The following is a 17,892-nucleotide window of genomic DNA, read 5'->3' on the forward strand; positions in this document are numbered from 1 at the left end:
TAGACTTTTAATAGATCTCCTCCTCTTTGAAAGCCATTTTTTTTTTCCTCAGTAAATTTCAGATAGAACAAAATTCCTTAAATAGGCTTCAAAATGAGGCTGTCCTATTTCCATCCCATACCTTCCACCGTGTGAACCAGAGAAACAGGCACAGGCTAGGTCAGGACACCAAGACATGCTTTTCTCAAGAGTTTGGACTATGTATTAGCGATGAGGAATCACGGTTATAGCATAGGAGTCTTATCAGTTGTTTTACATTTTAGAAAAATCACTTGTGCACTAGTGAGGAAAGTTGATCGTAGAAGATTAGGGCTAAAGGAAGGGAGAGAATAAAGATGATATTTCAGTAAACCAGGCAGAAGAAAAGTCCTAAACCAAAGTAAGAAGCAGAGGAGATAGTGTGTATGGGACAAATATAAAAATATATAAAACTAATAAAATTAACAATATTCATTCCCTAATAACATGGGGATGGAGACAGCAGAAGGGAGGAGGGAGAAGGCAGAAGATAAAAGGAGAAATCTGGATGACTCGTTCTGCCCTTATTGGCTTTGCTTCTTGTTAGGACTTTACCACCTGTCCTTTTACGTTCACTTCTTGCTGCCTGCTCCATACCCAAGGAGGGTCATAGAAGATCATAATGCACCTGCCTGGGAATGCACAGGAGTTCTGGAGCCCGGCATCCTGGGCTGGAATCTTGGGTGGGGTCTTTATTAGATGTGTAGTGTTGTTTTGCAATTGTGATGATTGAGATGATGCATACACAGCCCTTAGCAAAGTGCCTGTGCATAACAAGGGCTCAGCAAATGTCAAGTAATACCAGGATGGTAACAACTGTAGCAGATACTTCTCGAGAAGGTCTACCACTACCTCAGAACTGACATGGAATACTTGATAGTCTAAATGATTGTCTAGGTACAGTTGTATCCTCAACATTAGGAAAAATAATGGAGGATCTAATAATAATAAAATGGTTATTTGGTGCCAAAATTCTTAGACTACAAACCACTGGCAATGCAGTACTTGCCAGAACATTTCTGCCAGTCCCTAAACTCTTTCCCTCCACTGACAGTTGCGCTGGTAATAGTAAGGTTATTTGGCAATAATAAATGTTATGGCAGATGTTTATGGTCTCAGAGGAGGTGGAATCTGTATGAGCATTTAATTCCACAGCAAGATCCCAAATTAGTTTCATTATTCTGGAGAGTATAACAGGGTGAAAATTGGCCCACAAGCCTCCATGGGAAAATGAAATGATGATCTAGCTATTAGATAACCTCTAATGATATCTTGGTGTACAGTTAAAATAGAAGATGCTCTAAATAATTCATAGTGGAGAGTAAAATACAACCGTATGAGCAACAGAATAAGAACTTTGATATTGCAAATGTGGATACTCCTTTAAAAACAGGTAATTGTTCGTAGGTTGAAGTAGAATACATTTTCTCAGCTTTCCAAATTAGTGGCCTCTTAAAGGGAAAACTATAAATTTGGGGAAATTCCTTGCCTTGCCTCCAATGTCACACCCCTTCTCTATTGTTAACGTCATACTGGCTCTGGGTTGATCACACCACCCCACTTGAGCACATTATACCAGATTCTGTCTCTTTGGTTTCCTCATCTACACATGTTGCCTTCTTTCATTTTCTCATTAACAACACTGACTCCTTAGCCTTATGTAGCCAGTTGCTGCTAGAATAATATAAATTCAATGCATATCCAAAAGTAGGATACGCTAAAAAGAGTTAGCTGGGTTTTATGCTTCTCTTGTGCCACCCTGCTTTTGACTGCCCTCCCAGGAGGCTGAGTCCCATGATATGATGCTATTGAAATAAATCTCCAGGATGGAATTGAGGAAGTCCAAGGATGCAAGTCCACAGGGGCACAGGGTTCAGGTCAAATGTCTGGTATCATCAGTGGCTACCATTGGAGGTACTCCATAAATAAAAATAACCAGAGAAGACCACATTTCAGAAGAAGGAGAATTAGCTTGAGACTGAACTACTGAGATAACACTGGAACACCTGAGATAACTGAGGATATATGAGTCCTTCTGATGCCCCTGAAACCATAGTTGACTAACCATGAATATATGGGTGAATGAGTGAAAGTCACTTAGTCATGTCTGACTCTTTGCAATCCCATGGACTACAGAGTATGGAATTCTCTAGGCCAGAATACTGGAGTGGGTAGCCTTTCCCTTCTCCAGGGGATCTTTCCAACCCAGGAATTGAAACCAGATCTACTGCATTGCCAGAGAAGGCAATGGTAACCCACTCCAGTACTCTTGCCTGGAAAATCCCATGGACGGAGGAGCCTGGTAGGCTGCAGTCCATGGGGTTGCTATGAGTCGGACACAACTGAGCGACTTCACTTTCACTTTTCACTTTCATGCACTGGAGAAGGAAATGGCAACCCGCTCCAGTGTTCTTGCCTGGAGAATCCCAGGGACGGGGGAGCCTCGTGGGCTGCCATCTATGGGGTCGCACAGAGTCAGAAACGACTGAAGTGACTTAGCAGCAGCAGCAGCTACTACACTGCAGGCAGATTCTTTACCAGCTGAGCCACAAGGGAAGCCCATGTAGAGATAACCAAATTCAGTCTACTTCACCATTTAAACGTAGTTGGAAGTCACTGCTTTTCTTTCATAAAGCAGGGCTACTAGCCCCTTGGCATTAAGTGAAAGAAATCAAGGTAAGATACTTGGAGTACAATAAGGCTTCCTACATTTCTCCTGCCCCTGGGCTTGTGTTTCTCAAGATCGAAAATACATCTTTGAGGTTAGAAAATGATGACCTGAAGTTAGAAAATGACTGCTATAACGTTTGGTCTAAAGAAAGTGTTAGTTGCTCAGTTGTATCTGACTCTTTGAGACTCCATGGACTGTAGCCCACCAGGCTCGTCTGTCCATGGACTCCCGGCAGGATATCGGAATGGGTAGCTGTTTCCTCCTCCAGGGGATCTTCTCAACTCAGGGACTGAACCTGGGTCTCCTGCATTACAGGCAGACTCTTTACCATCTGAGCTGCCAAGGAAGCCCCAAGAATAATGGCTGCTGCTGCTGCTGCTGCTAAATCGCTTCAGTGGTGTCCGACTCTGTGAGACCCCATAGACGGCAGCCCACCAGACTCCTCCGTCCATGGGATCCTCCAGGCAAGAACACTGGAGTGGGTTGCCATTTCCTCCTCCAATGCATAAAAGTGAGAAGTGAAAGTGAAGGCGCTCAGTCATGTCCGACTCTTAGCAACCCCATGGACTTCAGCCTACCAGGCTCCTCTGTCCATGGGATTTTCCAGGCAAGAGTACTGGAGTGGGGTGCCATTGGGAGTGGGCTGCTATTCCCTTCTCCAGGGGATCTTCCTACAGAGTAAATACTGTTTTTTGTTTTTTTTTTAAAGGAGTGAATAAACAGAAGATATTGTCAGACTTTGCTTAGTGAAAAGGAGGGTGAGTTACAGGGGCCATCTGTGAAGTCAGTCTTGGGTGGTACAGAGCGAAGGGATAGATTGAAACAGGCCATATGATGAAGAAACAGAACAAGACTTGATCCTAGAGTACCAGGCAGGAACCAGCTACTTAGAGATTCAGGGTACTGGCCTTCCTCAAAACCAATGACTTGCTGTTTACCAGTGTTTTACTCTTTTAAGACCATACATAAAGCGATTTGATTTTAGTTTTTTTTTTTTTAATAGTTATTTCCCTCAAAAATAATGTTTAGATGGAAGAGAACAAAGGGAGCCATTTAATCTAAACAAAATGGCTCAGAGACTTAACTCTGTTTACTGGGTCCTTTTGCATTCTGCCAGATACTTCTTTAAAAAGTAAGTGGCTTCCGTGGTGGCTCAGACGGTATAGCGTCTGCCTGCAATGCGGGAGACCTGGGTTTGATTCCTGGGTCGGGAAGACCCCCTGGAGAAGGAAACGGCAATCCACTCCAGCACTCTTGCCTGGAAAATCCCACAGACGGAGGAGCTTGATAAGCTACAGTCCATGGGGTCACAAAGAGTCGGACACGACTGAGCAACTTCACTTCTTCTTCAAAAATACATTTTACATATTTTTGTTTCTATTTCCATCTAGTCCACATTCATTTTTAACAACTTCATTGAGATATATAATTCACAAACCACAATATTTGCTCATTTTAAGTACACAACTAAATGATTTCTACTATATTCACAGTCATGCAACTTTTACTACTATCTAATTTTATACTGGAGAAGGCAATGGCACCCCACTCCAGTACTCTTGCCTGGAAAATCTCATGGAGGGAAGAGCCTGGTAGGCTGCAGTCCATGGGGTCTCGGAGGGTCGGACACGACTGAGCGACTTGACTTTCACTTTTCACTTTCATGCATTGGAGAAGGAAATGGCAACCCACTCCAGTGTTCTTGCCTGGAGAATCCCAGGGACGGGGGAGCCTGGTGGGCTGCCGTCTCTGGGGTTGCACAGAGTCGGACACGACTGAAGTGACTTAGTAGCAATTTTATGCCATTTTCATTAGGTTCAAAAGAAACCCATTCTCCCTTCCTCTCCCGCCCCTGACAATCGCTAATCTATTTTTTGTCTCTATGATAGTCACTCAGTCATGTCCGACTCTGTGACTGCATGTACTATACAGTCCATGGAATTCTCTAGACCAGAATACTTGAGTGGGTAGCCTTTCCCTTCTCCAGGGGATCTTCCCAACCCAGGGATCGAACCCAGGTTTCCCACACTGCAGGCAGATTCTGTACCAGCTGAGCCACCAGGGAAGCCTGACTTTCTGTCTCTATGGATTTGTTTATTCTGGAAGTTTCTAATAAGTTGAGTCACACTATATGTACTCTGTGTGTATGGCTTTTTTCACTTAGCATGCAGGTTTTGAGATTCATCCCTGTTGTAGCATCTGTCAGGATTCCATTTCTTTTTAGTGGCTGAATAATATACTACTGTATGGATATGCCACCTACTGTTTATCTATTTACCAGCTGATGGACATTTGGCTTCTTTCCACTTTGTACTACTATGAAAAATGCTGCTATGAACTCCTGTGTGCAAATCTTTGCACGGGCATGTGTTTGCATTTCTTTTGTGTATATACCTAAGAGTAAAGTTACTGTGTTTATGACCACATGATGCCCAACATTGTACGTGAGCATCCCCTATGCTTACCATTTTGAGGACCACCTGTCTCCAGTGCACCAGCCATTCTTGAGGTATGAAAGAAAAAGTTTTAGACCAACACGTTCTGTTTCATTAGGGACAGTGAAGTAATTTCAAATAACTAAAGAAATAAACAAGCTAACCTTAAAACTCCCAGCAACCAGTTTGAAACCAAACTACAGAACGAGCACTGAAATACCTTGGAATTTAGTGACTCAAAAGTCATGTGAATGACATCAAGTGAACCCCAAAGATAGGTCTGCCGTTCCCTGGCTCAGTGATCAACATTCTGGCCTATTTCTGATGACCCAGCCTTTGCCTGGCATGTTGGTATTTGCACTGAAATTCATTCTCCCATGTTATTAAATGAGGTAACACTGGAGACAATCAACTTTCAAAAAGTTTCCACTTTTAATTTTTATAGGATGCATCAAAACATTTTGAAATATATATAATGTTCAATTTTAACATTAAAAATCTTATCAGACTTTCCTATAACACTTGAGGGTGAATATTTCAACTTGCTCCCTGATGTGACACCTGTGTTTAATCCTGGTGCTTAATCATAGGGCCTAGGGAGGCAAGAGTATTTAATGAGTTGAAACTAAATTGTATTTACCTAAAATTCTAAAAATTAACTTTAATTTGCTAGATAGAAACTAAAACTAACATTCTGTGCAAGCAAATGTAACACATGAAACCACTATTTCGTATGTGTGTGAACGTGCATGGAGTGCACGTCTGAAAGAGCAGCGTGACTGCCTTTATGAAAGAAGATAAGCATAACCACAAGTGATAAGCATTTCGGAAAATATATGGTGAATATTTTATGTTTCAGCAGGTCTCTTTCCCTGGAGGACAAACCTAAAGTACTCCTTTTACAACATCCTAACAGAAATCTACAAAGGGGAGTTAAAAAAGGACACACATATTTGCAAACACATTTCATTCTTTCTGAAAAGATTTAAAAATCGTATTTCTGCCCTGGGATTTAGTAGTCCTATGCTAAGCTCGGAGAGGAAAATACATTCAGTTTATCTGTCAGAACTACTTGGAATAAAAGCAGTCACCTTCAAGAAAGGCATATCACATAGAGTGACAAATGTCAGGCATAGTTTATAAAAATCCAATGCTATCAACATCTGGTTGCTACTTTTAACCAATTCCTCAAAGCATATAACCTAATTTTTAAATGTGAGATAGATATACAATTTTTTTTTCTCGAAATGCTAACAATATGACAACTTCATATCCTGGCTGTGAAAAGAAGCTAAATAAATCAATAGAGTTCTTGCAGCACACACACTTTTTTTTTTTTTCCTATTAGGTGTGGAACATGTTGCCCTGTAGATTTCCTTTGTCAATACAAAGCAAAATATATTTTAAAAATTAGATTTATACTCTAGGAAAGCAAATTAAATTTTATACCAACATGAATGGATAAAATCTGTGAAAATTTTTATGATCTGAGAAATAATAAAAAATGAAAGTATATATAGACTTTTATTCCTGCTTTAAAGCAAAACCACTATGTTTTATATTAAAAAAAAAAAAACAGAGGCAGTGCTTGGTATAAAATGTTCTGCAATTCTGGTTTAAATTAGCAATTTAAATTTGTTGAATGAGGTTACTGTGCAATATCTAATGCACAAATCACAGAGATCTGAGTACTTGTAGAGTTGTTTAAAAATGTATCAAAAGGCCACAGGTTAACAATAATGAATGTATGTTACATTATTATTATTATTAAAATACGTAACCTTTGATGATAATTTATTTGCTTTACAAATGCATTGGGGGGTTAAAATTTTTCTATTCATCTGTGACAGACCATGAAATTCAATATTGCTCACCATGACCAATCCATGAAATTTGTCAACTTTGTTCCTGATTTTCACAGGGCCTTCCCCTTAGATGAAATGACCCACTGAACTAAGAGCACAGTAATTTTTTCATCTATGGTAAATCAGTTTAGTTTACTAGGATTTATTATGGGCTTTAGAACTTGAGCTTTTTGTGATTATGAACCATTATACATATAATCCCAAATTTATGGCAATTTATCTCATTATTTCTTTCCCTTTCTGAAAGAATTCTCCATTTCTAAAATTAGATCTCAACGGAAAGGTTGCCAGAAGAAGCAATCTGTAAACAATGGGTCTGTTGAAAGTTCATGAGTGGGTGAAAATTACAGGGAAATTTTGAAAAAACTTGTTAATTACCCTTAGAATTCCTAACACAAAAGTTACCGAAAATCAAGATTTATATATTGCCTTTACCAGGATGGTACAGAAACAAATACTTTGTCAAATTTATCTTAAGAAATACGAGTCTGTATAATTTTTACTATCCAAGAAACTAAGAATATGCAATATTTAATCTTTTAAGATAAACTGACTACTTTGGAGGAGGGTTTAAACGAAAGTATATTAATGTTTCATTATAAGATTTACTCTAACTTCTTTTATCATATTACAAATTTGAATGAAATTAACCAGAAAAGCAGTTCAATTCTTTTTATTTTCCTGAATCTTATTTGTTTAGCTAAGTAAATATTTCAACATTTAAAAAATCATTACTTACTCCTATTTCCACTTTCCATTACTAGCCCAGTCACTAAGTCCAACACTAAAAATGGATGATGACGTCCATAGCAGCGAAGTGTTGCAGAAGTGCAGAGTAAATGGAAACATTATGTCTCTTCCAGACTAGAGAGCATTTTATAATCATTTAAAAAATCTTTTTTATTAGAGAAAATCATTTATATCAAATTAACAGATATTTTTAGAGGAGCATAAAGCCATTGGGATATGATTTATTTTTCCACAGACAAATCAATCCATGAATAAAATTTGAGAATTTAAACAACTCAAATAATGATGCTCAAAACATTCCTGCTTGTATTAGAGCCTTATCAACTGAACAGGATCAATCAATAGAGAAATATCACATTATTAGGATCAAATAACTTCGAGAATGAAGAAATCCCTGTTGGTTAGAGTTAGTTTTGTAAAATGGTTCAATTCCCAATATCACAACTGCACTTCAATAAATTTCTACTTGCTACTTCACACAATTCAGTAAGCTGCATAAAATTACATTATTTTCCATATCATAGTAGCTAAAAAGAAAATACATTTGATACTTACTGGTGTAATTCTGTTAATGGTGAAGTCAAAATAACTAATGTTGTGAAGAGATTATTACAGTGGGTATGAATTTTAAAAATTTTATCATCTACATATGCATGAGGATTCAAAAGCTTCTGTACAGATGTGCAAACTGACCATAACATGTTCTCAGCGCAAATTAAAATTGTTGTGACATCAAGTCTGTTGGAAAGAAAAAGAAGAAAATCATGTTAAAATTGTTTTCTCTGCTGGGTATGCACACTATCATTTATATCTATTATATTAAACATATGTTAGAATAGAAATATTTGCTTAGATATCAGAGATTCAGGGATCAAAAACAGACAAAGCATCAAAGATAGATTTTGAGTTTCCAAGTGTTAGCTGACCCATAATACCATGCATTGGGCTTCCCCGATGGCTCAGCAGAAAGAAACTGCCTTCAATGCAGGAGACAGGAGATGCAAGTTCGATCCCTGGGTCAGGAAGATCCCCTGGAGGAGGAAATGGCAACCCACTCTAGTATTCTGGTTTGGAAAATCCCACAGATGGAGAAGTCTAACGAGCTACAGTCCAAAGGGTTGCAAAGAGTCGGACACGACTGAGCACGACACCATTCATTATCTTTAGAGATGATGACGTCCATAGCAGCGAAGTGTTGCAGAAGTGCTTTTTTTAAAAAAGGAAAAACAGTCTGTTTTGCATTATTAAGATCCTCTTCAAGAATCTCAAGAGCGTTTCTTTGAAATTAAATTCATCAAAAGAAAAGTCAGGTTAAAAGAAAGTTCTCTATTATCCACATACATGGGATAGGTAAAAATTTGATAGCAGAACAATCTTCGCATCCAAGTACAAGGTATCAAAAGAAAGGTACAAGATTGAGCAATATGTTCTCCCAGCATGTGGGAGGTGAAAAAAAAAGGCACCAGAGGCACAAATGAAAAAGCTTAGTTTCAGAACTTTGCAATATTAAATAAATTTGTCACAAATATTTGCCACAAATTTACTTGTTCTCCTTACAAGTATATGCAAATATTAATTTATATTAATAGCAAACAATATAAATTAAAATATTAATATCAAATAAATATTTTCCTTGCATATATATATATTCAAACCAGTCAATCCTAAAGGAAATCAACCTTGAATATTCATTGGAAGAACTGATACTGAAGCTTAATCTCTGATACTTTGGCCACTTGATGTGAAGAGCTGAATCACTAGGAAAAAACCCTGATGCTGGCAAAGATTGGGCAGGAGAAGGGGATGACAGAGGATGAGATGGTTGGATGGCATCACCAACTCAATGAACATGAGCTTGAGCAACCTCTGGGAGATGATGATGGACAGGGAAGCCTGGCGTGCTGCAGTCCATGGGGTCGCAAAGAGTCGGACACGACTGAGTGACTGAGCTATATATAGAGAGCACAGTTTTTGTTATATGACAGTTGGAAGCTAGAATTCTAAGAGCATCCAGAATCGTCCTTAGGAAGGTTTAATTGTAGTTTGCATCTACTCACTCTAATTGCTAATTAAAGAATTGCAAATCCAAGATATATATATAGATATAAATATAGATATATATGCACACAGACACAAACAAACACATGCCTGTGAAATCTGATTTCTACAAAATGGATATTTTAGAATTAATCATTCAAATAAAAATATGTAACTTATAAAACCTAGGAAAGATTAACTCTAGCTTTGCAAGACGTTTTTACGTACCCAGAAAATAGAAGCGAAAAGTCTCTATAGTACAGTTAATTAATTAAATATACTACCTGTTTCATGAGCTAATAGTAAATCTGATTTCATAAGTATCTCATAATGACTTGCCACCTCACAGTCAAAAGTGATGTAAGCTACATAAGGAAAAGAATGAAAGTATCCTTTGCTTTCAAAAGGAGTTTTCCATCTCTTCTTCAGAATTCAATGTTTTGTGTTTTTTTTAATGCTTGGTCAGTAGCATTATAATTCAAAACAGCTTGTTCAAAAATACCATATTTATGAAACACTGTAGCAAGACCTAAATGCCCTCACATGCAGCATGCTTGATCAGAAAATAATTCCTACTGAAAAAAATAATAAAGCCTCTGATGTCTTTAGGCTCTGCCTAGCATATCTGAGCCTGGTGGGCTGCAGTCCATGGGGTCGCGACTGAGCGACTTCCCTTTCACTTTTCACTTTCACGCATTGGAGAAGGAAATGGCAACCCACTCCAGTGTTCTTGCCTGGAGAATCCCAGGGACAGCGGAGCCTGGTGGGCTGCCGTCTATGGGGTCGCACAGAGTCGGACACGACTGAAGCGACTTAGCAGCAGCAGGACCATATCTGAAAAAAAAATTTTTATACCTAAAAGGCAGGTCTCAATTACATTAGTCAGAATGTTTATAAAAACAAAAGGCTTCACTTTGTATAGACCATTGTTGGCATGTACCCACATTTTTGTAATATTCATTGCCTAGACAACCCATAGAATTGGCCTGTTCAGTTCAGTTCAGTCGGTCGGTTGTGTCTGACTCTTTGCAACCCCATGGACTACAGCATAGCATGGACTACAGGCCTCTCTGTCCATCACCAACTCCTGGAGCTGGCTCAAACTCATGTCCATGAGTCAATGATGCCATCCAACCATCTCATCCTCTGTCGTCCCCTTCTCCTCCCGCCTTCAGTCTTTCCCAGCATCAGGGTCTTTTCCAATGAGTCAGTTCTTCGCATCAGGTGGCCCAAGTATTGGAGTTTCAGCTTCAGCATCAGTCCTTCCAATGAATATTCAGGACTGATCTCCTTTAGGATTGGTTTCCTTTAGGACTGATTTCCTTTAGAATTGGCCTATAATTTTCATGACTGCTGCTCCTCATTTTCTGTGATTTCACATTTTGAACTATTTTTTAGTAATACATAATAAAAAGAAAAGGAAAAGAGGAAAGAAGTAATTAGAATATATTAAGAGAAAAATGATTAGACAAAAGAGTTTCCTTAATGAAGATGAACTACAATATTTAAAGGCATTAAATTAAAAAAAAAACACCCAAAAGTAAAATTCCTTGGTTGCCTGGAATTTCAAAGTCAAATTACTTCATCACAGCACCACAGCTTTACTCTCCATTTTAATTTTCTCTCTTTATCTTATTTATTAACCTTTGGATATCTATGTCCTAGATTGTAATACAACTTGACTCACTTTTTTGAAAAAAAGTGGGTTTTACATACAATTTTAAGGAGAAAAAAGAACAAAGTTATTTTGATTCAAGTTCCACATTTGCACTTAAGTATCTCAGGAGAATTGAATATGATTTCCTTTCAGATGTTAGAAACATTAAATATACAAGGAGTTACATCATGAGATTCAGAAGCACATTCTACTTTATACACCTGACAAACATTTTCTTGAAAAGTAATGGTTTTCACAACTTCAATTACCTTATCTGTAGGGTTCTCTTATAACTGGGATGGGCCTGGGCATATCTGGAGGCCAGGAGACCCAAAGACTTCTCCAGCACTTCTGCTAGTATCTCCTGGGCTAATTTAGGGGGCAGGATGGTCCAGAGATCGTGATGAAGCGCCCAGAAGAAATAATGCCACATCTGGAGCGAGAAGGAGCATCTTTCCCCCTGGCAAAACCACCATACATTAAACAAGAATATTGCATCTTACCAAATGTCAGTTTGCTTCCTATGAACTTAATTAGTTCAGGCTGAAAGGAAATAGCTGGAGAGTTTGACGCACTCGATGACCAAGAAAGATTTTTGACAAGATGTAAAACATTCTTATTGACAAAGGAACATATGTTTTATTTCAATTACGAGACCAGATATTCTAGTACAAATCCAGACCACAAGCATTTAACCTAGGGTAGCCTTGATTTACCTACTCGTGGTCCAGAGTTTAAAATTTACTTTAAAATGATCATCTTTGTAGCTGCTAAACAAAGTCTTGCATAGTCTAAGATAGTGGGCTGATTCTTCTAAAATTAAAGAGTAATCATTCAAATCAAACATGTATATTCTTCTGGGCTTATTAACATCATTGACATCATCTTAAAAATGGTTTAGATTTCACATTACAATGAAATGACAGGAGCAAACATAAACTTGCAGAGTGTGTACTTATCAACATGCATCTGAGTCACCAAAGATGATTATATTAGGCTACTTCATCATGAAGTACTCATGAAACTTCATGGAGTTTCAACAACAGTACTAGAAACACATCCTAAAATCGTCTGATTTTGCAGGATTTCGTAAAGCCCAGGCAGATGGTATCATCATTTCTTAGTATTTTTTACAGTACTTTATACTTCCAAAGGGCCAGGTTCTCATTCCTTTCTACCTCTTGACAGACCTCTTTTCTGTGTCAAATTTTCCCTCATCACAGAGTGAGACCCAACAGCAGCCAAAGCTAAGGGGAAATAGGCAGAAATGAGAAGGTCACCTCAAGTGAATTACAACCAATAATTAGTTAACAGGCTCTCAGGGAGGTGTGCTAGGAGTTTGCTTGTTTTCTTCAGACCAGATTAAAAGATTACTTGAAATACATTATTTGAAGTTTGAAGAATGTGTTCTTCTAAAACTATCCTGATTACGTTACTATTTCAAAAGTTAAATGAGAAAAACTTATTTTATCTCTTAAGTAATCCTCTGACTTAAAATTTCTATTTCGAACACTCCTTATATTTCTCAAACAAAAATCATTTTAAACAATTCCAATGTTCTCCTTAATTCTCAGAAAACTAAGATCATGGCATCTGGTCCCATCACTTCATGGCAAATAGATGGGGAAACAGTGGAAACAATGGCTGACTTGATTTCTTGGGGCTCCAAAATCAATGCAGATGGTGACTACAGCCATGAAATTAAAAGACACTTGCTCCTTGGAAGAAAAGTTATGACCAACCTAGATAGCATATTAAAAAGCAGAGACATTACTTTACCAACAAAGATCCGTCTAGTCAAAGCTATGATTTTTCCTGTGGTCATGTATGGATATGAGGGTTGGACTATAAAGAAAGCTGAGCACAGAAGAATTGTTGCTTTTGAACTGTGGTATTGGAGAAGACTCTTGAGAGTCCCTTGGACTGCAAGGAGATTCAACCAGTCCATCCTAAAGGAAATCAGTCCTGAATATTATTGGAAGGACTGATGTTGAAGCTGAAACTCCAATACTTTGGCTACCTGATGTGAAGAATTGACTGACTGGAAAAGACCTTGATGCTGGGAAAGACTGAAGGCAGGAGGAGAAGGGGACGACAGAGGATGAGATGGTTGGGTGACCCAATGGACATGAGTTTGAGTAAACTCCAGGAGTTGGTGATGGACAGGGAGGCCCGGCATGCTGCAGTCCATGGGGTTGCAAAGAGTGAGACTGAGTGACTGAACTGAACTGAACTTATGTTCTCCTATACCTAAATTTGATAGTTTCTTATGTATATATTCTTTACATATTATTCTTCTGGTAACTTCTTTGATTACTAAAGTCTTTTGTAGTCACTATAATAATAATAATCTATAGTTATTATCTATTGACCTTCAAATGGAGTTTATGAGTAGAATTGTTCTTGTTGGGTGGAAAACTTGGATATCAAAGTGTTGAAGAGTCAAGTTCAAACTGGTGGGGACTTCGACCACTTCTGATTTTCTGACTAGATGTACATCAAAACTGTTTAAAAAAAATCAATGCAGAAGTTGCAAATCATGGTTTCTTATATTGTCTTTGTTGTGTGTTCTGTGATAAAGAATACTTTACAAAATTTCCTCAGCTAAGAAAGGAATTTTAATCCTTTATTTTCTTTATTACTTTCTGTGTTGTATGTTAAGTAAAGCAAAACCAACCCAGCTGATATCATGGCTAGTCTGAATGATTTATACTTTCTCCATGTCGGTGAGTGGGTGCCCATGATAACATGGCCAACATGATTTCTCATATTATTTCTCCTTAATAGCCACCTTTGAGCAATAAATGAGAAAATAAAAATAACTTTAGGCATACCTATTTCTTCCCCTAAAAGTGAAAGATACTTATTTTTAAGACTTTTAAAAATATAAACTTCATGTTCACTTAAAAATATTCCAAACTGGTCATCTATCTCACAATTTTCTTCAAAATGTGTATAGTTTCTATGTATGCAAGGGCTTTCATTAAATTAAATGTGATTCATTTATTTTTCTGACCTGTTTCCCTATTTGTTGTCATTTCAAAAGTATTCTGCTAGTAAACATCTGTTATTTTTGTAGACCCGCTATAATACAAACAGATGTGAACTTTTATTTAGATTATATATCAGGAAACAAGCAGCTGGGCTTTATTATATAAGCCACTCAATATTATCTTTGAACAGACAATTCTTTATTCTCTGACTATTAGAAAACACAAGTTGCTAAAATTGAACAGATGTCAAGTATACTAAAAGCTTGATTTTAAACATGTAATTTGAACACCCACTGTGCCATCTGACCAGCACCTCATCAGAGAGATACTGAACTCTTTGGCTCTCTCAACCTGACAGTTCAGAAAATGGAAATGATCTATCTAGGGCTCACTTGTTATCACAATACATGAGCAAATATTGCTCCATATCTTATAAATTCTCTATTTCTTTACTACACTCTGCACATGGTGATAGAATCCCCTGAGATCTCTATCTCACCCTCCACCTCCAGTCGGGCAGATTTCATCGCCTCACCCCTTCAAACATTCCTACCAGTCCTGTTTCACAAATCAGCTGGAATAATGGGGCGAGACAGAGACAGGGGTGTAGTAAACAGGATAAAACCGTGTCGGGTACTCCAGTTATCAAAATTGCCTAAAATCTGTGTTGGTTTTAGAAGGTTCTTATTTCTGGTAAACAGAAAAGCGTATCACTTTATTTTATTTATTTTTTTTCTGAGCATAAATAACCACCGCTAACTCTGCAATTAAATTGTAACTACTGACCATGTAAGTATATGGAAGCTACAGTACCATGTAATCACAGGCTAGCTATCTCGTTATTTCTGTCTTGGAAGCTAAAGCCTTGTCATAAGATCTAAGAGCTGAATGTTATGTGGTAATTTGTTGTGTTTTTTTTTTCTTCTTTTAAATACTTGGTAACTTCAATAACAGGTTCTCAATGCATCTACTTATTATTTATACCATAGGACTCTTCCAGCTCCCAATTTGCATGAAAGGAAACATAATATCCCTGTGTTGGACGGATAGTGAGGGGATACCTGTTCTTCAATGGAAACATCATATAAAATTGCTCATCAGCGCACTGACAGGTTGAAATAGTTTGAAACATGAGATGGATTCATTTTCAACCTCTCTGTTTACCTCAAGGCAAATAAGGGAGCTGGGACGCGGCCAGGAGAGGGGAGACCAATACTTTTATTCTTATCTCAGGCTACCAGCTGCACCATACCACTTTCTCGTTTTCATTCTGCTCGCTGCTGTTTGAAGCGCGTCAGGTTTGGAACACCCTATACAGATGCTTTTGCAGAGAGAAAAGGTATCTGGGAAGGGCCTCTAAAGGAGAGATGAAATGGTCTTAGAAAACATGGAAAGCCCTTTTAAAAAGCTTCTAAGCTGCTCGTCTCTGTTGTGACAACATTTATTATGATAATAACCCAGGCATAAATGGAGCCATGGTGTCAGCAAGGTGACAGGAGTGAGTTCACTGAATAAAACTCCACTCTGTTTTTCTCAATACTCTACAGTTAGCAGGACAATCAAGAAACAAAATCACAAGCTTCAATCTGGAGGAAGGCATTCGTTGGAAAAACTACGGAAGGTGGGCTTGACTGATGACATTTTGAAAATGTTGATTATCTTGATTAAGATATTATAAATGTTTCACCCTGCTCTGAAATCCGCTTCAAGGGATTTCAAATACTGTGGTTTATGTGTAATCAATGGGATTCAGAGGAAGGGGAACTAATGAAGCCTGATGATGAATAATTTTAATTGATCCAGGTTTTGGTGGCACTAGGAATCATTAGGCTTTAATTCAGTAGAAATTTGGGATTTCAAAACATGGGTTAAATGAAAATAGGTAAGCTATAAATGATCAGATTTGTCTTAAAGCACACTCATAAGAACACACAATAAGAAGGGAAAACAAGTATAAAAAGAATAAAGCTGTTTAACAAAAAATCTTTATCAAACACAGATGGAAATATATAACAAGAAAAAAGTGCAAGGATACCTCTTACTGGTCCCTTTGAAAACAATACAAGGTTGTAGTATTATATTGTGGCATTGTTTTCTCCTTGAATTTTACTCGTATCCCATTATATTCCAACTATTATATAGCACAGAAACACTGCAGCTCAAATTAAGTTATTTTTACTTTTAAGCAGAAGGAGCGTTCTAATTATTTCAGGTTTTTAAGAACAGTGTTTTTCCAAGTATAAATTCAATATTTAAAAAATATTATCCTCACAGCCTTCGTGTGTTAGTAATGCCAAACTCATGTTTCTAATTAGCCAGAAAGCAGGTAGGCAGTAAAACATATTTGTGTAAAAAGGAGGGATAGTAAACGTAACTTCACACCTCATAAAAAGCTTTGTAGTCATCCCAATGGTGGCTCTCAGCGTCCTGTAAAATGCTTGTAGCACAAACTCTGACGCAGTAGTCCGTAACCTGAAACTGCAGACTGTTGATGAATTCCTGGTATCGTTGGATAGGCACCAGGAATATGGGTCTGTGCAGAGGGAATGATCAAAGAGACAGAGATTTAAGGCCTGTGCAGTAGGAGGTAACAATCTCCAGTACTACAAATGGTTTTGATTATTAGATATCAATCATTCATTTCCTCCCAATGCTGAAGTCTGCATCCACAGTCACTTTCCAAAAAGAAAAAAAAAAAAAAAGCTGGTCTTTGTTTTGCAAGTCCTTTGAAAACGTACATCTGCTGTTCCGCAAATATGCGCTTCAACTTGAGACAAACTGCATTGTCAATACATCATTCAAAAATCAAAGTATTCTTTGTAAGCCTATTATTAGAGATCAGTGCATTATTTAGGCATTAGGTTATCGTTATTACAGAGAACAACATGCATTTGTCAGAACCAACTTTTATAAAGCTATCACACGTCCCACAAACAGTCTTTTTATTTTAAAAATTGTAATTTTGTAGCTGTCAATTATCTCATAAACTGTTTTACAATATTCTACAGAAATAAAGGGATTGCTGGCACGTTTTGTTTATAAATTCGAGTATGAATCACAACATCTGACTACTTAAGGGAATTAAAGAAATATCATAGTTATATCCTACATCAAACCAAATTTACTTTTATCTCTAGCTATTTTTAGTACACTCTCTTATGCTTCCTCTCGTTACTAAAAAGGGACTGCAAAGGCTGAATAAGGAATACAGACTAGATTCTTGGGCTCACACTGGAGTGTCCAGCCTACACGTTCCCTTTGCAAAGGGCCATGCCGTCTTTTAGAGAGTACAAGAGAAGCCAGATAGACGACGTGATTATACATCTAGTCATTTCTGTTCTCTAGCCAGAAAACATTTGGTCTTTTTGGACCACAAATACATGAGAATTGAGACTGCCAATGCTTCCTTTTCACACATGAAGAATAGCGTCTATGAAACGGGCATTCTAAGATATGTTTACATTGG

General features: G+C 37.7%; 1 protein-coding gene across 1 annotated transcript in view; it reads right to left on the reverse strand.

The window, feature by feature from the left end:
- MCTP1 (multiple C2 and transmembrane domain containing 1) overlaps window positions 1–17,892 on the reverse strand; it is a 1,073,276-nt gene that overhangs the window by 276,018 nt on the left and 779,366 nt on the right. The window contains exons 29-31 of the mRNA XM_061424408.1: window positions 16,809–16,959; window positions 11,703–11,893; window positions 8,295–8,477 (exon numbers count right to left, since the gene is read on the reverse strand). Of these exons, the coding sequence (XP_061280392.1) occupies window positions 8,295–8,477; window positions 11,703–11,893; window positions 16,809–16,959 (525 nt within the window). The remainder of the gene's footprint in view (window positions 1–8,294; window positions 8,478–11,702; window positions 11,894–16,808; window positions 16,960–17,892) is intronic.

This window comes from Bos javanicus, chromosome 7 (assembly GCF_032452875.1).
Source record: "Bos javanicus breed banteng chromosome 7, ARS-OSU_banteng_1.0, whole genome shotgun sequence".
NCBI classification, from domain to species: domain Eukaryota; kingdom Metazoa; phylum Chordata; class Mammalia; order Artiodactyla; family Bovidae; genus Bos; species Bos javanicus.